Below are 24,313 nucleotides of genomic sequence, written 5' to 3' on the forward strand. Positions count from 1 at the left end.
GTCTTCTCCACCAGTCAGCCCCGGGTACGACAATCCCTGGTTCTGCCACCTCACAGGCAGGCTAACACAACAGTGTTCATCCGGGGGGGGGGGGTGACTCACAGATTCAGCAGCAAATGCGGGGAGGTTCTTCGGCTGCCTTGGGTAGACTGATCCAACGTCCACTACAGCAGTCCCAGATCGACTCTGTAATCAGACACGTCATTAGTGCTGGGGACACTCTAGGGAACCTCACTTACAGGCTTAGACACAAACGCCCACCTATCCACTCCATAGATGGCGTTGCTGTCTAAGCGTCCCCTCACCAGAGGTCAGCAGCGGCTGTACGTGTTATGAGCTGATCAGGACGGGAAACCAGCCCCTGTGGCAGATATATCCTGTCCTCACTAGATGGCGTCGTCCATTTGGAGGGGGTTTCGGGAGCTGACACACAGATGGCGTGGTCGTCACTGCTCCGTGCTCGGACGCTGGACTCGGGTCCGTAACAGCTCCATATACTTATTTTGTCCAGGTCATCTTGAAGGGCATGACAATCATCTACGTTTCTTATCCTTCCTATTATCTTAGCATCATCAGCAAACATGTTCATATAATTCTGTATACCAACTTGTAGATCATTTATGTAGACAATAGACATCACTGGTGCAAGAACTGAACCCTGTGGTACTCCACTTGTGACATTTCTCCAGTCCGATACATTGCCTCTGATCACTGCCCTCATTTTTCTATCAGTCAGAAAAATTTTCATCCATGTTAGAAGCGTACCTGTCACCCCTCCAATATTTTCCAGTTTCCAAAACAACCTCTTATGTGGAACTCTGTCAAAAGCCTTTTTTAGGTCTAGATAGATGCATTCAACCCAACCATCTCTTTCTTGTAATATCTCTGTTGCTCGATCATAGAAACTGAGTAAATTCGATACACAGGATCTTCCAGATCGAAAACCATACTGTCTGTCTGATATTATATCATTTCTCTCCAGGTGTTCTACCCATTTAGTTTTAATTATTTTTTCCAATATTTTGACTATTACACTTGTCAATGATACCGGTCTATAATTAAGGGGGTCTTCGACCCTGCTTCCACTTTTGTAGATTGGAACTATGTTAGCCTTTTTCCACACATCAGCTACAACTCCTGTATACAGGGATGCCTGAAAAATCAGTTGAAGAGGAATGCTGAGTTCAGGTGCACATTCTCTCAGAACCCATGGTGAAACTCCATCTGGACCAACTGCTTTGTTCTTATTTAACTCCTTGAGCATTTGTTCCACTTCGTCTCTAGGCATCTCTATGTGCTCTATGTTCTCTCGAATTCTTATTGTATCTGGTTCCCTGAAGATTTCATTTTGTACAAACACACTTTGGAACTTTTCGATTAATGTTTCACACATTTCCTTTTCATTTTCCGTGAATCTATTTCCTATTTTCAACCTCTGTATATCATCCTTTACCTGCAATTTGTTGTTTATGAATTTATAGAATAGACCAGGTTCTGTTTTACATTTGTCTGCAATCCCTTTTTCAAAATTTCTTTCTGCCTCTCTCCTCACTGCCGTGTAGTTGTTTCTCGCATCTTTGTATCGCTGCTATGTTTGGGGGTTTGGCCTCTTCCTGTATTGATTCCATTTTTGTTTCTGTTGGTCTCTGGCCCTCTCGCACTTTCTGTTGAACCAATCCTGTTTCCTAGTTCTGTACTTTTCCTTGTATGTACTATCTCTATCTATAAATCCATCAACTTTGTATCTCACCTTGTATGTATGTACCTTACCTGAATAAAAAATTATTTATTTATAATGTCAACCCATGTCTGCTATTTTTAAACAATGCTGTTTGTCGACCTAATTGTATTTTTGCTGTTTTTCTGCCATGTTCCCTCTTTGTTATTTATATTTTTTCTCAACACATTTTATACTTTAATCTCAATTAGTATTAAGTTTTAGTCTTTAATGTTTTTCCTGCCCGAAATGCTTTGCGTAATAGTAGCTTTAGGCGTTGTATGTACTAGCTCTATCTATAAACCTATGAATGTTTGTAAAAATCTCTTGTATGTATGTATGTACCTTACCTGAATAAACATTTATTTTATAAACATTTATCATCAATGGGTTCATGATTTGACCACAACCAAAGAAAACGTATAAGAATAATTTGTCCACCAAAGAAAACGGAATAGTGATCTAGAGAGCCAAGCGACCGATCTGAGCATCACAACAAAACTTAACATGAATTCAACTTTATCATCAAATGGTACTATGAGAAAAGGAGGGGAGGCCTAAGACAGGATTGCTTAACGTATCATCAAGCATAAAGAAACCTAAAAGTGTTGCGGTTTTTTGGTAACTCGTCTCATTTAATTGTAATAATTATCCCATTAAGCCTTGTATTGGTCGCATACGTGCATGAAGGTTTTTCCTCCCGATGGCTGCACGAATGGTTATGTTGAAAGATGCGGCACTCACAGTGTCGCGTCAATGTTCATAATTTGGCAGAGGTTGAAAGATATCGATGTCTTTTATTTGTATGAGGATAAAGTCAAAGATAAACATGAGTGGAAATACTCAGGATGGCAAAGATGAGTTGTGTTTATGGTGGTAGCAAAGTGTTGCTATTCGATGAAAAGTGTGTGGTTTAGTCAAGAGACTGAGTTTGTGAGTCGAAGTATGTTTGGGAGTTAGTCGCAATTCAGATAGGTTAAGGTAGATTAGGATTGGGTAAGTTAGAGTACATTAAGTAACATAGGGTTAATGTGTATGAAGTTAGGTTAGGTTGGTTAGGTTAGTTGAGGATGGGTTATGTTATGTTGTCGTATTTTAGATCTTTACGTTTGGGATGTGATTGCATCAGTCTTCTTTGACATGCCAGTAGTACAGCGTGTTGAATATCTGGGAGTAGTTGGAGGATGTGTTGTGGGAGAGTATGGTTGACGTGGTTTTTCAGTCAAAGTGCCAGGTCACTGGGAGGTTTGTGCAGCTGGGGGTTTCTTACTCTTAGTGCCGGTGGTTGGGGTTTGTGGCAAGTCGGCCTGGGGAGTGACTTGGGTAAGGCATGCTAAGTACTTATTTGTACTTATTTGAGTTTGTCCAGCATCAGTTTGAACTACAGTATTTGTATACAGCAATGGTAACTGCATTAGGTTGGATGTCATTCTCTGTGGCTGTGGATGAGGCAGTCGGTTTACTTACCCAGCTCCCAAAACCTACTCAAAGCTATGCAAAACTTCCTAGAATTACGTAAGTAATGAAGAACTATGATATATACTCACTATAATGTTGGTGCTGAATGTAGAACATGAAATAACATGTTTTTTCTGTGAAATAATATAATTTTATTACGAAATTAGACAAAATTAAGTGGCAGGCAATGCCATAGGAAGTTGATGATCCAAGCAACAATGTTGTGTCATTGGGTAATTAGATTGGCCCAATTTCGTTATAAAATTATATTATTTCAGAGTAAAAATTTTTTTTTTTCATTTTCTACATTCAGCAGTTTCTACTTTTCATATTATAGTGAGTAAATATATCATAGTTGGGGGCCTGATGACTGAGTGGACAGTGCTTGGGATTCATAGACTTAAGGTTCTGGGTTTGATCCCTGGCAGAGGCAGAAACAAATGAGCAGAGTTTCACCCTGGTGCCTCTGTTCACCTAGCAGTAAATAGGTACATGAGAGTTAGACAGCTGCTACTGGCTCCTTCCTGGCGATGTGTAACAAAAAGGAGGCCTGGTCAAGGACTGGGCCATGGGGATGCTAAGCCCCGAAATTATCTCAAGATAACGTCAAGAAGTAGTTCTTTATTACTTATGTAATGCTAGGAAGCTTTGGGTAGCTTTGAGTAGATTTGGGTGACTGGGTAATTAGACCAACCCGGATGAGGGGTGTGTATTGGGCCAGCCTCGGGGATGGATTGGTTTACTTGTGTAAAGAATTTAGTTAGGAGTCAGTCCAGCATATTTTCTAGTGCATTTTCAGTGCATGTGTTTCAACAAGATAGAGACTCAATTGTATGTTTTGTGGGAAAGGATTGGACTCTGGGGTTATAGGATTGTCAGTGACAGACATATCAGGTACAAGTAAAGGATATGGTTGAGTGTGAGGTAGTGGTTGATGATGGACTGAATTAGGTTATTTCAGTGCATTACTATATTGCAGGTTGTTGGTGAGGAGAGCCTTCGTTTTTGTTGCTATGTATGAAGGACATTGTTTGAATGTAATGTCATGATTACCACAGTTTGAGCAGGTGAGTATATCTGATAGCATTTCCCACATTTAATGTCCTTGGTGCAGCCTTTCGAGGTATGGTTAAAATCTTTATATCTAAAGCACTGAGTGGGACATGGTACGTACACCTCTAGTTTATGGAGTAAGCCGTTAATCCAAACCCGATAGAGGGAAAAGTAGCCTAGAAAAGTAAGCAGGGCAGTGCCTGTATCACTCAGTTCACCATTTGTTCTATGCATAAATTTTTGACTCCAAAGACTGGAATGTCATCTGCCTGAAGTTTTGCCTTGATGTCGTCTGCACTAATGTCTACAACATGTCGAATTACATATGTCACTAATCGATCGCCCAGTGGTTTGTAGCATCTGACTTTGTATCCGTTAATGTCAGTAATGTCTGAAAACTCTAGTTCCTCGCTGTGTTTGTGGTCCAATTGCGATTAAGATCCTTTGTTTATTTAGTCTGATATTGGGCACTTTAATCTTAAATATCTTGGGAATGGCATGATGTAGGATACAGTGGTACCTTGGCTTACAAATTTAATCCATTTCCAGAGACGGTTCGTAAGCCGAAAATTCGTAAACCGAAGCGAATTTTCCCATAAGAAATAATGTAAATTGAATTAATCCCTTCAGCACCCCCAAAAAATTAATTTCAAAGTAAATTTTATACCTAATTCACCCAAATCTTTAGTACTAAAGTATGTACAAGTTTTTACTTACCTTTATTGATGACTTTCGTTGGCGTATTGAAGATGGTGAGGAGGGGGGGAGTAGGAGAGGTGTTACTGTTTGGAATGGAAGTCCCCTTCCATTATAACATCAGGCAGTGATGACTTCTCTGTGGTACACTCTCAGGCATGTTTTGCCTGCATACCACTAGGACCTGCTTGTGGCTCACTGCTTGATTTTTTCACTAAAAATCTATCCAGAGAGGATTTCTTTCTCTTCGTTGTAACACTTGTTTGAACTGAGGCATCACAGTGTCATTAAAAAGGTTAATTCAATGACTTACTACAGCTTGCTCTGGGTGAATCGTTTCAACAAGTTTGCATTTCTTCCCGCAGTCTACACCACTTCCTAATTGTTGATGAAGGGACATTGTATACTCCCTTCTCCTCCCCTACCTTGAGGCTACCTTGAGGTGCTTCCGGGGCTTAGTGTCCCCGCGGCCCGGTCGTCGACCAGGCCTCCTGGTTGCTGGACTGATCAACCAGGCTGTTAGACTGAAGACATTTCCTCAGCTGCCTCTTGTTACAGCTTCTTATGGTTATTCTCACATGTGTTTTCTTGGCTTGAACCTTACCTCTGGCTTTCTTGGGACCCATGGCGAGATATATATAATAACAACTTTTGTGTTCAAATAGCAAAAAATCCTAAAAAATTTGAAATTCTTTACAAAGAATTCAGGTGCGATTGTCACTAGGCGGGAGGCACTGGTAAACTGAGGCACGATCACCATGCCACCACTCGCTGGGTCAGCCATATGTGTATCAACAAACTTCGTTTCCTGAGGCAACGTTCGTAACCTGATTCAGATTTTACGAAGAAATTGGGCTCGTAACCCGAAAAGTTTGTAAAGAGGGGGCATTCGTAAGCCGAGGTACCACTGTACTTTGTGTACTTTTTATATATATATACAGTATATATATATATATATATATATATATATACATATATATATATATATATATATATATATATATATATATATATATATATATATATATATATATATATATATATATATATATATATACACATACATACATACATACATACATACATACATACATACATACATACACTGTCTTCACTCGATTATCCGGACTCCGGACTATATGGGAAGGACCCCCAGCCGGATAATCTCGTGTTCCGGATAAAGGTACTTTTTCACCTACGAGTCATGATTCCCTGTGCCTCTGTGAGGGGACCAGGTTCTGGCTCTGGGTGCCCAGTAGGCCAGAGAACTCCATGACTGTTGGCACATACATCAGAGATGATAGCTTTATGGAGCCACAAGGGACTTCCCCAGAAAAAAAATCTGAATGCTTTACTTGTTTAGAATTATTATTTGTGATGGTTTGCTTTTAATGTATATATATAAAGTGCCTTAATTTAATTTAATGGTTTATTTAGTAGTTTACATATTAATGGTTTAAACTATTTTCAGCAAAAAGCATTGTGAGAGGTGACGTGGCTCATCACTATGAACGGCTGTGTGATCAACGGAACACCAATTGCGATCGACTTTTGGAAACCGACTAAAGCACCTCAGGTAAAAATCATGATAGTTTTGGTACACATAATCCAATGATTTTGTTATGATTACATTAATCAGCTAAGCAGATTATTGTGATGTTGGAAACAGGAAAAAATTATTACATTCCGAACAAATTTACATGGACATTGTAAATTAAATGTCTGGGAATTGTTGACAAAATGATGGATAAATTCTGATTAATATTATGGGAACATTCTAAGGAAAATGTTGGCAACATGCTCTACAAATTTTTGTAGATATTCCAGATAAAATCATCATTGTTTGCTTTGGTAAATATGCAGTAACTTTTCAGCCATGAGACAGTGGATTCATGGAGTCAACATTCTGTGTCAACTATTATATGAATAATACATGAGATAAATTACCAAATATAGTCACTTATCCGTGCATTGCATAGATATTTTGTATGTTGGATGATGACCCTTTTTGTTTTGCAGTTCAATCAGTGGTGCCACTCACCTCAGCCACACTATCATCTTACACGCATGGTCTCCAATCTGGTTCTATTTTGCATACCTCCCTTGAAACTTCTTACCACAAAAATTCTGTATTTCTCCACAGCATGATCATGTGATCTATTACTGTTTCATGGGAGATGAGCTCCTCAGTGGTTCCCTGGAGCTAGTTACCTGAATCTTCCTACACATGTCACACCACACACATGCAAGTCAGAAATGCCTACTGGAGAACAGAAACAAAATTTGATCTACTCAATAGAGGCACAAGGCACAAGAAACACTAGATTACCCTAAGAGTACAAATAATCACCAATAAACATAGTTATTTTTCTAATATACAAACTGTCAGATGCAACGGCTGAGGAATTCACAGAACAGATAAACAAAATAGAGAATAACCTTGATAATTTTACAAACCCAATACCTGATATTATTTTCCTAGGTGACCTCAACCTGCGTAGTCTAAGATGGAGAATAGCAAACAATAATATTATACCAGGAAATCTACCTGGACATAGCCAACCACAGATTAGAGAACTACTTAGATTCTGTGACAAATTTTCACTCAACTAGCGGATATCAGAGCCAATTAGGAACGAAAATATTCTAGATCTGGTCTTCACAATGAAGACATAATCAGGGACATTACGATCTCAGATACCGGGGACACCACATACTCAGATAACAAGCTCATTGAAGTGCAAACTATCATCAATACATAGAATAGACCAAAAACAATGATCAAGCGAGAGGGGGTTATTCAGTAAATTAAAATTTAAAAATAAAAGGATAGACTGGGAAAAAATAAACTGGGCACTTATGAACATTCAATGTGACACTGTTCTAAATATTACAAATACTAAACAAGGAATAGAAAAACTAACTTCTGAACCACACAAAATGAGGTCAATGGGAATAACTGGTAAAGTTGAACAGTGGATACTCAATTTTCTCTCAAACAGAACACAAAGAGTAAGAGTCAACTATATATAATTGAGTCCAAAAAGCTTTCTACCTCAGGGTGCAGTCCTTGCACCACTGCTTTTCCTTATTCTCATATCAGACATAGACAAAAATACAAGTCACCGCTTCATATCATCCTTTGCAGATGACACAAAAATCAGCATGAAAATTACCTCTGCTGAAATCATTGAAAAACTACAAGCAGATATTAATAAAGTTTTGACTGAACAGAAGAAAATATCATGATGTTTAACAGAGATTATTCCAGGTACTCAGGTACACTAAAAATGAGGACATTAAATATAAATCAGGGTACAAAACACAATCAGATTTGCCCATAGTAGGAAAGCAGCATGCCAAGGATTTGGAATAATAATGTCTGACGACCTACTGTTTAGGGAGTATAACCAAGCAAATATTGTGTCAGCCAGAGAAATGATAGCATGGATTACGAGAACTTTCAAATCCAGGGATTCCATCACAATGGTTGTACTATTAAAGTCACTTGTGCTGTCCTGTCTTGAGCACGACTCACTACTCACTTTCCCCTTCAAAGCAGGATAGGTTGCTGAAATAGAGTTCAAAACATATATGGCATACATGGACGCAATAAAGCACCTAAATTATTGGGATCATCTCAAAGCTCTCCAGATGTACTCGCTAGAAAGGAGACGAGAGATATATCAAATAATATACATGTGGAAAATACTGGAGGGCTATGTCCCAAATCTACACAGTAAAATAGCAACTTACTGGAGTGAACGATATGGAAGAAAATGTAGAACAGAACCAGTGAAGAGCAGGGGTGTCATAAGCACAATCAGAGCACACTGTATGAACATCAGAGGTCCACAGTTGTTCAACATCCTCCCAGCGAGCATAAGAAATATTCCAGAACCACCGTGGACATCTTCAAGATAAAACTTGATAGTTTTCTTCAAGAACTGCCGTGATGAATATGTGCACCTGCGGGCCGTTCCAAGCAACAGCCTGGTGGACCAAGCTCTCACAAGTCAAGACTGGCCTCGGGCCGGGCATGGGGAGTAGAAGAACTTCCAGAACCCCATCAAGCAGGTATCAAGCAGGAAAACCTCCAGAAAGGTAAAGCGCACCAAAACATACAACTGCAAATAAAATAAAATAAAGGTGACCACTAGGAACCCAATTGGTGATTAGCACCACGAGTCATCAGTCGCAGAGTTCTTGTAGGCCTTCCAGGGACCACAAGTCAGAACCTGGCCCCCCTCAGAGAGGTGCAGAGAACAATGGAGCATGAACATTTTACATTTGAAGTTTGTCATTTGGCCATCAACCAGGGAAGCACCCAGTAAGGTTGGCAAATCAAAACAGACTACTGCCCGGTTGAAAAATGCAACATGTGCCATCTAAGTATCAAAAGAACTTCCCCACCAAGAAACGAACAACCTAAACTTCATCCAACTATCCTCGCCGCTACCCCCCTCCTCCACACCCCTCACTGCTGGGGGGATGTTATAGTGGCCAGAATACGCCTGGGATATAGACGTATCTGGCAGCTTTCTCAAAACCCAAATGTCGAGTACACAATGTGTCAACTTTGTGAAAGAGAAAACATGCACTCTCTTGAACATTATATTGTAGAATGTCCCATACTGACTGACTTTCGCCCTCCTGGGCTAAGGTATGCTGAACTCTGTAGTTACTATATGAGTACTGGAACACTTGATGATATATTGGACTTGTATCCAAAATTGACCATGTAATGTATCAATCATACAATGTATGTATGTGATGTAACTATATAACCTGAGCTTGTAAAAGCACCTTCATCACCTTCAGTGATTAAGTGCTTAATTGCACACTAGTTTCTTTATCAGCTACCTCACCCTGTCAGGGTAAATGAGACAAATGTATGTGAATGCATGTATGTGTGTATATATGTATGTGTATGTGTGTGTGTGTATGTATATGTATGGGTATAAAGCAAATATGGAAGCTGATCAGAATTACATTTCACCTTTGTGAATGTACATTAATGACACTATGTAAAAGACACATCTAATACTTTATGTAGGGCGTACGTAAATCTGTGTATCTTTGTATTTACGTATGTAGGTTAGCTTAGCATTTTAAAAGCACCGAATCACCTTCTGTGGTTGAGTGTTCAATAAACCCTTGAACTATATGTTTAACACTTCTCTAACCCTGTCCATGGAGGACAGAAGAAAATGTATATATGCTGGTTAGCATTGTAAATGTGTGGCCACGTCTGTGGTAGAAAAAAAAAAAAAAAAAAAAAAAAAAAAAAAAAAAAAAAAAAAAAAAAAAACTGCTGGGGGGGGGGGGGTGATGACCTGTGCTGCCACCAGCCAGTTCTTCACTGATGTTGTGCCCGACGGTCATCGGCTTGCTCTGGCAACACTTTCCCGTTTTGTTGGTGTTTTGCCTTACAAGGCTGTTCCTACACGGTCATGTGTGCTGGCCTGGAGTTTAGCACACTGGAGATGTATGCGCCTAGGGTCACCTTTCCTAGGTGCTCCATAAGTACTGCCCTTGTGTGGCCAGAGTTATCTTTCCTGGGGTGTTCGGGAATCACTCTCCGTTAGAGGGCTTCCTTACTTGTGGTGGTCTTTGCCCTTGGAGTTTGTTGGGAGCTTTAAGCTTTAAGGAACATAAGTTCTTTAACCCTTAACATGCTAGGGGTATAATATCCTTTCTTCCCCACAGGTGCATGTAATTTTGAAAAAAAAAATATTTTGTCTTCCTAATCTGTTAATTTGTGTTCACTGATCATGGGAAAAATAATAAAAAAATCGTAAGTGGCATATATTGCCTGCTATAGGGCGGGGAAGTCTGGCAAAAAACAGGCGCTGAGTCAGCGTGCGTCCCAGGTGGTCTGTTGATCGCCAGCTGTCAGGCCGGAGTTGCCACAAAGAGATAATTACCTAATTATTTCAATGTCTCTGATTGATTTTTCATAGTTTTTATGCTGTAATATTATTCAATTGTGTGTAGTTTGTATTATATTTATATAATAAAATGAGTGAATCATCGCTGTACTCAAAAATATGGTGTGCATATTGTTGATTCAATTATGTTCATCAATCAGTGAACAAATACTTTGTCGGTTATTACACTATAAGCACAGGTTATATATAAGTATCTGCATGTTTTGTTCACCATAACGAACCACTAAGTAGCTATTATGAGTCAAAAAGTAACGAGGAGTGACCGCCGTGTACCAGCCAGCCACTCATGCCCTCCCTCAAGTCATCTGACTCACCCACATTCTCCTCCCACAATACTGTTTTTGCTTTTATTCACTATATACAGACGTTATATATAAGTATCTACATTCGTGTTCACCATAACGAACCACTAAGTTGGCATGCTGAGTGGCAGTGCCAGTGGCAGCCCGCCACTGGTTGCTACTTCCTCCCTCCCTCAAGTCACCTGACTCACCCACATTCTCCTCCCACAATACTGTTTTTGCTTTATTCATTATATACAGACGCTATATATAAGTATCTACATTCGTGTTCACCATAACGAGCCACTAAGTTGGTATGCTGAGTGGCAGTGACAGGCAGTGGCAGCCCGCCACTGGCTGCCACTCCCTCCCTCACCTCACCTGACTTGCCACCATTCTCCACCCACCATACTGTTTTTGCTTTTATATACAGACGTTATATATAAGTATTTACATGTTTTGTTCACCATAACTGTACATCTAAGCTTGTATGGTGAGTAAAGGCACAAAGACGTAGGACCTCACACAGTCAGCTGATGGCTGCCGTCCTCAAGGCCAGACACACTAATATTTCTCCTCCAGCAATACTGTTTGTGGTGTTATTTTTTTTTTTTTTTTGTTTTTTTTTGAGATATATACAAGAGTTGTTACATTCTTGTACAGCCACTAGTACGCGTAGCGTTTCGGGCAAGTCCTTAATCCTATGGTCCCTGGAATACGATCCCCTGCCGCGAAGAATCGTTTTTTCATCCAAGTACACATTTTACTGTTGCGTTAAACAGAGGCTACAGTTAAGGAATTGCGCCTAGTAAATCCTCCCCGGCCAGGATACGAACCCATGACATAGCGCTCGCGGAACGCCAGGCGAGTGTCTTACCACTACACCACGGAGACTGTAAAGAGACTTATTATGCTATATACACACATTATATATAAATATCTACCTGTTTTATTCACCATACTTGTACAAGTAAACTGGTATGGTGCCAAAAGACCATCGTGGTAACCAGTAAACAACACCGTCGTCTGCACGGTGGCGTCGTGCAGATGACGCCACCACCCTCACCAAAATGCCAGCTCCCAACCTTCTCCTCTTGCTGTTTATACCCTCTATACACACGTTATATATAAGTATCTACATTTGTGCTCACCATAGCTAACCACTAAGCTGGTATGGTGAGTGCAGTCAATAAAAGGTGGCCACACACAGTCAGAAGACATAGCCACCACCCTCCCTCCCACAGTATTACTCCTCCCTCCATGGCGCACAGCGCTAAATATCACCACAATCCTGCTATTATCAGAATCCTGGTCAGTTTTATCACAGTCAGGGGTCTTCTGTAATAATATCATCGCTACATAATAGCATGAACAAGTATATTATGGCATTTTTAGGGGATGCTGTGGTCACAAGCTGAACAGCAGTGCAGTTAGCTCATGCTGCGTGCGTCAGGCTTGGTAGCTATCTCAATACTGAGGGCCTAACACCCGGGAGTTTGGCCCACGATTTTTTTTTTAAATGGCGTCTGTTTACAAGAGCCCTGATGAAGGTGTGGTGAACCCCGTGTATCCGTGGGCCGTTTAAATCTTGCGTAGTACTCCAACACGTCATATGACGTGATGCACAATTGACTGGAACAACTTCCAACATGTCATATGACATGATGCGCACTTTAAGGGTTAATGAATTTGAATGAAAAGATTTGTTGTTAGACAAAGAAGCAAATGAGATGTATCATTGTTTTGTGAGATATATGTTGAAGACACATAAAAAATTGTACCAAAACAGAGATGTTGAACTAGAAAACAGGATTGATTTAACAAGAATTGTGAGAGAGCCAGAGAACAAAAGACAAAAATTGGAATCAATGTAGGAATAGGCTATGCCCTCAAATACCCCAGCAATACAAAGAATCAAGAAACAAATACACAGCAGTAAGAGGAGAAGCAGAAATAAATTTTCAGAAAAGGATATTGGAGAAATGTAAAACAGAACCTCTCCTATTCCATAAATTCATTAACCCTTAAACCGTGCAAAACATACATATACGATTTGACATAACTAAAGTTTTTCAAACTTGCACAAACACTTTCCAATTTTTTGTGCGTAATCAACAAGGCGAATGCTCCCACTTTGTCTAAATGATCACAACGTAACTTGAAAAACAAGAAGATAAAAAGTAATTTTAAAAGTCAATATTGAAAACTTCAGATTTTCAAATGAGCTTCAAAAATATAAAATATTACCAATTGTTCAATTGGTGTTATTATGCTTTCAGAATAGCATATGATTTTCATTGTTATCAGATTAGAATACTGTATAAGTTTTCAGTGTAGTTTACTGTAAAAAAATTTTTGTCAATATGGCATTTGAAATATGTGGCAAATTTAAACAAAAATAATATATAACTCCAAATGTATAGGGTTTATGAAAAATCCATTCAGAGAGATTGTAGAACAGACAGTTGAACACACAATATGTCAAAATGGTGAGAATCGGTCAGAAACTGGAATTTTAGAAGCAATTCAAAGTTGAAACTAATTTCAGAGGTACTTGAAGTTGAGGTTCTCGACAATGAATAGAGGTAGTTCTAATTCGTTAAGTTAATTGTATGTTTTAATAAACATTGTTTAGCACTCGTACTCGAATATGTGAAATTTGTAGGTCAGTATGTGTTGAAATGAAGTCGAGAAAAAATACCCCCCCCCCCAAAAAAAAAAATTATAAGGATAATTATAATAATTATAATGATTTAGAGGATATATTTAGAGTCTATGTTATATAAGTGAAAAAGCCCTAATCTGGTCTCTAATCATCAAAACAACCTAAAGAGACAAAGAAAATAGAGTTTGAAATTTGTGAAAAATATCAGCCAAAGAAAATTCAAAGTACCAAGTTCTGCGAGTTGTGACTTATTTTTTTGTTGACCAATTTCATTCTATCTTCAAATAGTTAGGGAAGGATATGTATTCTCCAGGTTATAAAGGTTACAACAAAATAATTGGAAAAAAATAAAATTGGAATATCACTCCTGGCTCACCCCCCCCCCCCCCCCCCCCATGGAGAGACAGCCCACTTCACCAGACACAGGACTGAGACAAAAGAATTCCGGAGCCTGAGGCACGTGACGACACCAGACCCATCAGCCCGAGAACTAGTGTTGGGTTGCCGGCGTGAGAGGTCCGGGGCTCTCTCTTTTCCCTCCCGGGAAGCGGGGGGTTGCGCAGACAGCGTCGCAGCAGAATGTAAACATCATGCTTGTTTGCTAATTTCCGTTTGGGGAGTTCTGTTCACTTGATCAGCTTTCGGTAGCAATATTTTTACTAGAATTGGGGTTTGTTTTGGAACACCTTTCTGGGTGCCTGTCCTGGTCGATGGCAGACATAGAATGCTCCCAACCACAGGGGGGTTTCTATAGGCCATTGCTCCTCATGCCTCTTCTGAGTGGGCTAGGTTCTGGTTCATAGTTCCCAGTAGGCATGAACTCCAAGCACTTTGATGACAGAAAGTTATAGATATCCATTCAGCCTGGATAGCTCCGGGGAGCCGTAGGGGGTCCCCCCCCCAGAAAAGAAATGGTATTCATAGTGTTGTGAGGCATGGAAAGGCTGCCAGCTCAGACAAACCAGTGGCTGAAAGATTTATTGAAGAATTTAAAGATTTTGTAGAGGCTAAGGGATACCAACTGCAACAAGTGTTTAATTGTGATGACACAGGACTGTTATGGAAAAGACTGCCTAAGAGGACATACATTAGCCAGGAGGAGAAATCATTGCCCGGACACAAGCCTATGAAAGATAGGTTTACTCTTGTGCTGTGTGGAAATGTGAGATGCGATTTGAAAATTAAACCCTTGCTTGTGTATCATTCTGAAAATCCAGGGGTTTTCAAAAAATATAGTGTGCAGAAAAACCAAATGAGTGTGATGTGGAAGGCTAATAATAAGGCATGGGTGACTAGGATATTTTTTTTATGGAATGGGTGAATGAGGTGGTTTGCCCTACCATACAAAAATATCTGCAGGAGAAAAGTTTGCCACTCAAGGTCCTGCTTCTCTTCGACAATGCTCCTCCTCATCCTCCAGGCTTGGAAGATGCATTGTTGAACAAATTTAATTTTGTCACAATAAAGTTCCTTCCTCCTAACACCACTCCTCTAATTCAGCCTATGGACCAGAAAATCATAGCAAATTTTAAAAAACTTTATGAAAGGGCACTTTTCCGGAAATGTTTTGAAGTGACTGATGCCACAAACCTCACCCTCAGAGTTTTGGAAAACCCATTTTAACATTTATAGTGGTTTAAAACTCGTTTACAAAGCCTGGCAAGAAGTGACTCAAAGAACCCTGATCTCTGGCTGAAGAAAATTGTGGCCTGAATGTGTGTCAGAACTAGACTTTGAGGGGTTTGAGCCTGTAAATGCAGTGCCTATTGTTGAGGAAATTGATACTCTGGGCTGGAAAATGGGCTTGGAATTGGATGGTGCTGATGTGGAGGAGTTGGTGGAAGAACACAACGAAGAACTGACCACCGAAGAACTCCAAGCCCTTCAAAAGGAGCAGCAACAAGAGGATATTTCTGAGGATGGAGGATGAGGCAGTAGAGAATGTCCCTTCCTCAACAATAGGAAGTGGTGTAGGCTGTGGGAAGAAATGCAAACTTTTGTTGAAACGACTCGCCCAGAGAAAGCTGTAGTAGGCCGTTGCATTAATCTTTTCAATGACAATGTGATGCCTCACTACAGACAAGTGTTGCAAAGAAGGAAAAAACAATCTTCAATGGAACGTTTGCTTGTGAGAAAATCAAGCAGTTAGCCACAACCAGGCCCTAGTGGTATGCAGGCAAAACATTCCAGAGAGTGCACTCCAGAGAAGTCTTCACTGCTTGATGTTATAATGGAAGGGGACTCCCCTTCCAAACAGTACACCTTTCCTCCTCCCCCCCTCCTCACCATCTTCCATACGCCAATAGAAGTCATCAGCAAGGGTAAGTAATAACTTGAATATACTTTAGTAGTGAAAATTTGGGTGAATTAGGTATAAAATTGACTTTGAAGCGAAGTTTTTTGGGAGTCAGGAACGGATTAATTCATTTCCCATTACAGTATTTCATATGGGGAAATTCGCTTCGGTTTACGAATTTTCGGGTTACAAACCGTCTCCAGGAATGGATTAAATTCGTAAACCGAGGTACTCCTATGACAATGAGAATCAACGAAATTTATAAAGGAGAATTCTTGAGACCTGGAACTTCAAGAACAAGAGGTCATAGATTGAAGCTAACTGAACAAAGGTGCCAAAAGAACATCAGAAAGTTCCCCTTATGCAGAGTTGGAATAAGTTAAGTGAGATGATGGTGGAGGCCAAAACTATCTGTAGTTTCGAAGCTTTATATGATAGTGCTGGGAAGATGTAACTACACTTAGTTACATCTTCCCAGCACTATACTGTAACTTACACTACTCACCCTGTAACTACACTTAGGTAATTGTGGTGTATTTTTTCTAATAGGTCTTTGGTGGATATTCGTGCTCAGGGGCTTTTGTGGAATATCAGGGTTATGGTGGCCATGTATTTAGTCAAGGTCCCTGGTACTCTTCAGATCTCTATTGCCCTGGATTGTGCTTCCTGGATGTTGGTCTCTACTGCGAGTTAGTGTCTGCTGCCTTGCCTTCTCTCTTGCAAGTCTTTCCCTTTAATTTCCCTGTGGTTATCTCGCTACAGGGAACCATCATGGGGCTTTCACCAGAAACCAATCATTGAATGGAATGCCCGAAACGCTTTGCGTAATAATGGCTTTAGGCATTATATGTACTAGCTATACCTATTAGTCAAACAATTCTTGTAGATATTTATTGTATGTAAGTACCTAACCTAAATAAAATTGTATTGTTGATGTTGTTGTAATGAAACTCTCCTTTCAAATATAATAGGAGTTCTATTAGAACTCCTATTAGAACATCGGGGTTCAAGTATAACCCCGTTGGCTCTTTTTCTCCCTTCCCTTTGTTCCATGTTCGTCAGTTTGTTGCGGTGTTTTTCATCTCCTGAAATGAAGTGCTTGCTGATGCTGAACCATGCTTGGAGACAGTGGCAGCATTTGGTACTAATGGGTCCTAGCTAGTTTCATATGATTATTTTGAATTGAATTGTTTAGGGAGTTGTTTGGCAGTTTTGTGGCTTTGAGCATTGTGAACCCAGTAGTTGTCTGTAAAGCTTCGCTGCCTTTCTAGATGCATTTCCAGTGAAATTGGGGAATGTCATTTGCTCTTTGTGCCTCTCGTCAGGTGGGCCTGGTTCGGTTTTTTGTCCCCGGTAGGCCAAACTGAACTCTTACAATTGATGGGCCTTGTAGTGTTTATCAATCTTAACGAGATAGCTACAGGGAGCCAATGGAACTCTACCAGAAAGAGTCGTTTCATTACCTATTTTTATTTGTTGCAAAAAATTCCCAGTTTTAAATAAAATTCTTAGCAACTCCAAGTGTTTTCTTTTCAGATTTACCAGTTCATTCTGATGCAGCTTCACACAGACACTACATATATCGTTTAGACTCGCCATTTGTTTCTGTTGCACCAAAATACTGATAATTTACATGTTTCTCATACAGGCTAGCTAGTTCCTCCTAATGCATATTGACGCTAACCAACTATACCTGTTTCTTTAATAGATGTTGACACTCCATGTGTTTCTAGTATAGGATCTTTATTTATTTTTGGCACACCTTCATGCTGACCAATCTTTATAATTACCCAACAGGCTCGACTGTTCTTTCTGACACACCTTCATACTGACCACACTCAGGGTCTGACACGCACATGGCGGCTACCAATCTATACATCACCCACCAATGCAGTCCTGTTGGAACACAAGTTCAAGGTGAGATGAGAGCAGTAGGGCCTTCTGTTGCGTCTGTAGTTTAGTACTTTTGTCTAGGTTCCATGTTTTGTGGGAAATTTGAAGTTCTCTCGAATATGAACGGTATTTGACCATTCCTCAGAAAGCGACCAACAACAGTCGACTAACAACCAAGTTCCTAATTACTGCTAGGTGAACAGAGGCAACGGGTGCAAGGAGACGCGCCTAGCTGTCTCGCCCTGCCCAGGATCAGTAATTCACGAAGTCAATTTATTGTAATGGATTAAACTGGAGGAAAGCTGTGTGCAGCCAAGTGTAGTGAGATACTGTTAATGTAGGACTTGAAGGAAGCTGAACTGCATGTGATTATGATCGTGAAATAACCGAAGATGTAGAACATAACTGAAGTAGAAGTATACTTGAATGGTGGTAGAAATGACTGTGATTGCAGGATATGCAGGCGATGAGTCAATAACATGGCTGAAGTAGTTTGACCAGACCACACACTAGAAGGTGAAGGGGCGACGACATTTCGGTCTGTCCTGGACCATTCTCAAGTCAATTGTCTTGAGAATGGTCCAGGATGGACCGAGCCCCGTCGGCTCCCCGGAGCTTTACCGGCTGATATGCTAATGTCAGACTTTGGCATCAGTCATGTGTATGGAGTTCTAGGGCCTACCGGGTACCACGGCCAGAACCTGGCCCCCTCAGAGAGGCAAGGGAAGCAATGGCCTATAGAAACCCCCGTGTGGTAGGAAGCATTCTATGTCTGCCATCGACCGGGTCAAGCATCCAGAAAGGTAAGCATTCCAAAACAAACCCCTATTCTGGTGAAAATTGCTACCTAAAGCCAAATTAGTGGATAGAACTCTTCAACAGAAAACAAGGAAACTAGTATGACGTCATACGTCACCGCGCCGCTGTCTGCGCAGCTCCCCCCTCCCCGGGAGGGGGAAGGGGGAGCCCCAGACCTCCCACGCTGGCTATCCACCCATCAGTTCTTCGGCTGATGCTATAGACACTGGTTATGTGCTCCGGCTCCAGTGTTTGTTTCAGCACTGTACCTAGAGTGTGGTATCTGTTTTTTAGGTGGTGCGTGAGCCGGGAGTGATTCTCTTGTACTCGGGCTGCATGCGCCTAAGGTTCCCTTCCCAAGGTGCCCTGTAAGTACTGCCCTTGGGGCTTGGGGCTACCTTCCACAAGTTCCTTGGGTCCTGCCCCTGCTAGGCCGTTTACTGCTTGGTTTTCGGCCGCACTTTGTGTGCTCGGGTGTTCTGTCTCCCTTGTTCGCCTTAGAGTAAGGGGCAGTTTTTGCACTGGTGGGGCGCAGGGTACTGTGCAGCTTGTCTTTACCAATCATAGCAGGCCGGCTCTGTTCCGCTTGGGTACGCTGTCCTCTTGCGGGATTTTCTTTTTATTTTTGTTTATCTACCTGGTGGGGGGTATGCCTTCGTTCTTGCCCCTTGTGTCCCTTGTGTTCTGAGTATTTTCTGGTGGTACCCCTGCTAGGTCCCCGTGAGTGCACACGTCCCGGGGGTTCAGCTCTTAGAAAGTTGTTTGGTAGCTTTGGGTGCCGGTTAGCAGTACCCTGCCTGGGATTACCTGAGCGCGAGTCCTCATATAGTAAACGCTCGGGACCCTGGGAACCCCCTGGGGGCGCGCGGGTCCGATGGATGTGACCCCTGAGTCCCCCCCCTCGCTTCCAGCGAGTTTGAGGGTTGCTCTCACCCTTTGTCTCTGGGTGACTCTCTGTTTTGCCTCAGTCTGCCCTCTGTGGGGTCGGGGACACCTTTGACCCGGAGTCCTGCGAGTTTGGTTGCTCGTTGTGGCTCGGTTACCCAGTTGTGCTGACAAAGCGGGTGCGGGCAGCAGGGGCGTTGCACTTAAGCCTTGGTGGTGGCAATGTTCTCGTGGTTTCCGCCCCGGGAGCCCCGGGGCTGCCCCGTTGTAGTTCGTTTTGGGACTTGGGGGTGTTGGTTGCTTCGGTTCCATCCACGCTCATTTGTCTTTCCCCTGGATCACCCTTCCTGCCTGCATCTGGTTCCTTACCGTCTGTAGGTTCGGGGCGGGGTTTTTGGTGGTGTTGAGACTCGGGCAGTCTCGGGGAATTCCCCTTCCGGGGTAGTGACGGGAGCATTTGAGCCTGTTCCTCCAGCCGTGTTGTATGAGTCTGCCAGTGGGCTCCCTTCCTTAGTGTTTTCATGGCTGCCCTGGTTTTCTGGTACGGCCGAGGCTTTGGGGGAACGGCTCGGCCTCGGGGCCTGTCGTGTAGGTTCCCGGGGCTGGGGAGGGGCTGACTTGGGGGGCCTTGGGCCCTGTTGGACCCCGTGGTTGTTTTTTTATCCCCCTCAAGGCGGGGCTTGTGGTTACGCGGAGTGGGGTCTTTCCTCCCCACTCGCCGTACGTGCTGTTGGGCGTCGGCCCCTCCCCGGGCTCGGTTCCTTGGCCTTTGAGTCGGTTGATTCCGTCCTGTGGGTGGATGTTTCCTCCCACCCTTTTTTGGGACGGTGTTTTTGTCATGTTTCCTCGTTCGATGGGGTTCTACGTGACTTCTGATCTCGGGTGCGCCTGCGCCTTTGTGTACCTTCGGGACTAGTGTTGGCTTCTGTGTTCTCGAGGGTTCGGGAAGGTTTTTCGCTACTTCCCGCATTATTGGAACGTCTGTCGGCTCCTCGTCCTTGTCGCCGTTTTGAGTTACTTGTGGCCCGGTTGGGCTACTTGTGAGCTGGTTGGGCTACTTGTAGCTCTGTTGGGCTACTTGTCGCCCTGTTGCGCTACTTGTCGCCCTGTTGGGCTACTTGTCGCCCGGTTGGGTTCCTTTTTGGGCTCTTTGCTTCTTTGGCCTGGTTTTATTGTTCCTGCTTCCTCTTTTGGCTACTTTTCTAGTGCAGTAGTCCTGGTTGGCACCTTCCTGCAGAGAGGGTTGTGCAGTTCGGTCAGCATGTTATGCGCATGCGCCGTGGAGTTTGTTTTGGTCTGGGCGGTGTTTCAGTTCTGGTTTTTTTGTGCCCTTTTTGCTACGGTGCTTCGCCTCTCGTTCTTCTCCCTGGCTGCGGTATGTGGCCCCTTCGCTCCAGGGGGTGTCCTGGTTCCCAGTTGTGGGGAGGACACCGCGGTTTTCCCTGTGTCATGGGTGTGGGCCGCCTCCTTCGCCTCTCCCTGCTCTCCTGCGGGTCCGGCAGGGTCCGGCTCTGGCGTCTTCACCTGTCTGTGCTCCCAGGTTCTTCTGGGCACGGTTGAGTCATGTCAAGTTCGTGCCACCGTTCGCCAAATGAGTTTCTGCGGTCTGGCGTCTTTTGGCCGGGCGCTGGATGCGGTGTTGTTTATATACCTGTCTTTATTTAGGTATATTTTTGTATGACCTGAGACCAGTGGCACACCAATGACTGTCCCTTTTTCAACCATTCCTGTCCCCCTCATGTGCATGTCCAACCCATGCTGGAGTCATTCAGGGGACCCACCTTTTTCATGTTGTGAGGTGTGGGGGTTGTAGGGTTGGTTCTGTACTCACCTGGTAAGGCTCCTGGCTGTGCTTGCAGGGTTTGAGCTCTGGCTCTTGGGTCCCGCCTATCTGGTAGAACTTGCGGGATAGCACCAGTGGAGTGCAGTGGTGCTAGTGGCACAATTGGGGAACACTGTATTACCATCAGAGGTCTGTGCTTGTTACACGACCTACTTGCGAGCATAAGCCTTCTTGCTGGTTCGTCCGTGGACTTCCAGGGCACACTAGCCTGTTTTCATATAGCAATTCCGGCCCATCCTGGTTGTGGGGGTATGTGGGCTGGCAAGCCGCTCCTAGCAGCTGCCTGGTGGGCCACCCTCTGGTCGGTCTAGCCTGGCCTTGGGCCGGGCTTGGGGTGTAAAAGAGCTCCCAGTACCCCATCCAGCAGGTATCGAGCGGGGTTTCTCCGCCGTCGGTCGCCTGGTGCAGGTTTCTGGGCCTGCTGGGTTTTGTCGTGTCTCCGTTGGCCCTGTCTGGGGTCTGCCTGCTTCGTTTCTCTGCCTTTGCAGAAGGGAGTTGCTATTTACATGTTGCATGTTGCAGGTGGTGCCTGTTGCTGCTGCTGCACGTGTGCATTGGTACCATGTTTCACGGTGGCGTGTCCTTGTTCCTGTGTCCGGTTGTGGAGTGGCACTTTGCTGCTGTTTTGTGCCTGGGGATTGCGTGGGGATTTTCTGTCCCTGCCTGATTGTCCACCCCTGGTTGTTTTCCTGGGGTTTTTGTGCTTCTGCTCTTTCTTCCTGCCTCCTCTGCAGCAGGGGTGTTCTGCGTGTGTTCTTGGGCGTTTTTCAGCCTGTGTCCTGTGATGTGCTTCTTTGTCTCGGTCTATTGCAGTTGTTCGTACCCCTTGGTTCGGGTACTGTTCTAGCGGCGACCCTTCCGCCTTCTTTGGTTTCCTAGCTTGCCCTGCCGGTTCGTTTTTTTGGGGGGGGTCTTGCGATGTCTCGCGTCGGACCCGTCGTTTCTGAACTCCTGGCGGGCTTGCATGCTTTGGGGAGCTTTTCTGTTCGGCAGACGTTCCATCTCCTTGTGCTGCCTGGGTTTCGGTGGTCGCGCCCGAGATCTTCCCACGGGTCCGCCTTTTCCTGGGCTCGGAGGGGCCTTGTCGGGGCTGCTTATGTTCTGTCTCGCGGTCTCGCCTCCGGTTGGTGGTCGGGTGGCTTCGTGGTAGGTGTCCCACCTGCGTGCTTCTCTTGGCGGCAGTATGGGGTATTTTGGCGGTCCTTCCTTTTCCTGTCCCTTCTTAGGTGGTTACTCTTGCTAGCTTGGTTTTCTGGTGGGGGTTGGGGGCCGTCGTCTTGCCACATACTGTCGCCTCTTTTCGTGCGGCGCTGGCGGAGCCGCTTCAGCTTGCTTTCGGTCTTGGTGTTGCTTCTGCACCGTTGGTAATCTGTCTTGTGCGTCGTTTCACCCTCCGGCCTGTTCGTACGCCGCTTGCACCATCCTGGTCTCTGGTCAGCGTGCTCTGTCTTCTCCTCGGTTGGTAGTGCCCCTTCGGTTCCGGTGTGTTTTTTCGTCGGCTCTTTCCTTTTGGCCTCTGCCTCTGGGGGTCGAATCGCTGAGTTTTCTTGCTCCTTCGGTTTTAGCGTTTTGGTTGTTCGGCGGCAGCAGTCTCCATCTTTTCTGGCGCGGGGTGGGGCTGCTGCGTTCTGGAGGGGTCCAGTGTTTGTTGGTGCTTCGTTGGTCGGGCCGGGGGTGTGTCGTGTTTTGTGTTCAGTGGCGGCCCTCCGCTGTTGTTTGCGTGCCACGGCGTTTGGGTCCGGAGCACGTTTTGCGTTGATCCGGTTCTGTTCTTCCCGGTTTGCGGGTGATGGTGTCCCGGGTGGTCAGCCGTGTTCTTGCGGCTAAGCTGTCTGTGTTCTTCCCTCATGTCTGTGGCGTTCGTGGCTTTGCTGCTCTCGCTGCCGTCTGGGCAATGTGGCCTTGCGGTCTTTCGGGCATGGATTTTTTGGTGTTCGTGCGGGGGCCTTGCTGCTCGTTGTTCTCGTGTTGTTCCCGGGACTTTTCGGGGCTGTGGCGCCTTGGGTTGGCGTTTGCTGCCGGTTGTCTTGCTTCCGTGAGGGGTGCGTAGTGTCCACCTCCCGGTTCTGTCCCTTTGACCTTCCTCTGTGGGTAGTTAGCTCCGGGAAGCCGACGGGGCTCCCCCCAGAAAACCAACGTTGAATGTAATGAAACTCCATTTTCTGGGTGAGACCCGGAGGCTCCCCGGCAACCCTCCCTCCCTCCGGTCGGCTGTTTTTCGCGTGTTTTGACATCCAGCCTCAGAACTGATGGGTGGATAGCCGGCGTGGGAAGTCTGGGGCTCCCCCTTCCCCCTCCCGGGGAGGGGGGAGCTGCGCAGACAGCGGCGCGGTGACGTATGACGTCATACTAGTTTACTTGTTTTCTGTTGAAGAGTTCTATCCACTAGTTCGGCTTTAGGTAGCAATTTTCACCAGAATAGGAGGTTTGTTTTGGAATGCTTACCTTTCTGGATGCTTGACCCGGTCGATGGCAGACATAGAATGCTTCCTACCACACGGGGGTTTCTATAGGCCATTGCTCCCCTTGCCTCTCTGAGGGGGCCAGGTTCTGGCTGTGGTCCCCGGTAGGCCCTAGAACTCCATACACATGACTGATGCCAAAGTCTGACATTAGCATATCAGCCGGTAAAGGTCCGGGAAGCCTCCGGGTCTCACCCAGAAAATGGCGTTTCAATACATTCAACGCTGGTTTTTTGAAGCTGGCTCAATGTTGAAACTCTAGTTTTAGAGATAATTGAAGTTGAAGTTATCAGTCAATGTATAAGGTAGTTCTAA

The 24,313-nt window shown here is 44.0% G+C and overlaps 1 protein-coding gene across 3 annotated transcripts in view; it reads left to right on the top strand.

The window, feature by feature from the left end:
• The first annotated feature begins 2,181 nt into the window (after positions 1-2,181).
• Positions 2,182-24,313, top strand: part of LOC123771656 (5' exonuclease Apollo) — a 53,570-nt gene continuing 31,438 nt past the window's right edge. The window contains exons 1-3 of one of the 3 annotated variants that reach the window (XM_045764278.2): positions 2,182-2,249; positions 6,396-6,500; positions 17,915-18,034. In XM_045764278.2, the coding sequence (XP_045620234.2) occupies positions 6,432-6,500; positions 17,915-18,034 (189 nt within the window). In that variant the 5' untranslated portion in view covers positions 2,182-2,249; positions 6,396-6,431. Of the gene's footprint in view, positions 2,339-3,324; positions 4,243-6,395; positions 6,501-17,914; positions 18,035-24,313 lie in introns of those variants that run through there. The other 2 variants (XM_045764277.2, XM_069313239.1) reach the window with 2 other exon arrangements.

Source organism: Procambarus clarkii, chromosome 75, assembly GCF_040958095.1.
Source record: "Procambarus clarkii isolate CNS0578487 chromosome 75, FALCON_Pclarkii_2.0, whole genome shotgun sequence".
NCBI classification, from domain to species: domain Eukaryota; kingdom Metazoa; phylum Arthropoda; class Malacostraca; order Decapoda; family Cambaridae; genus Procambarus; species Procambarus clarkii.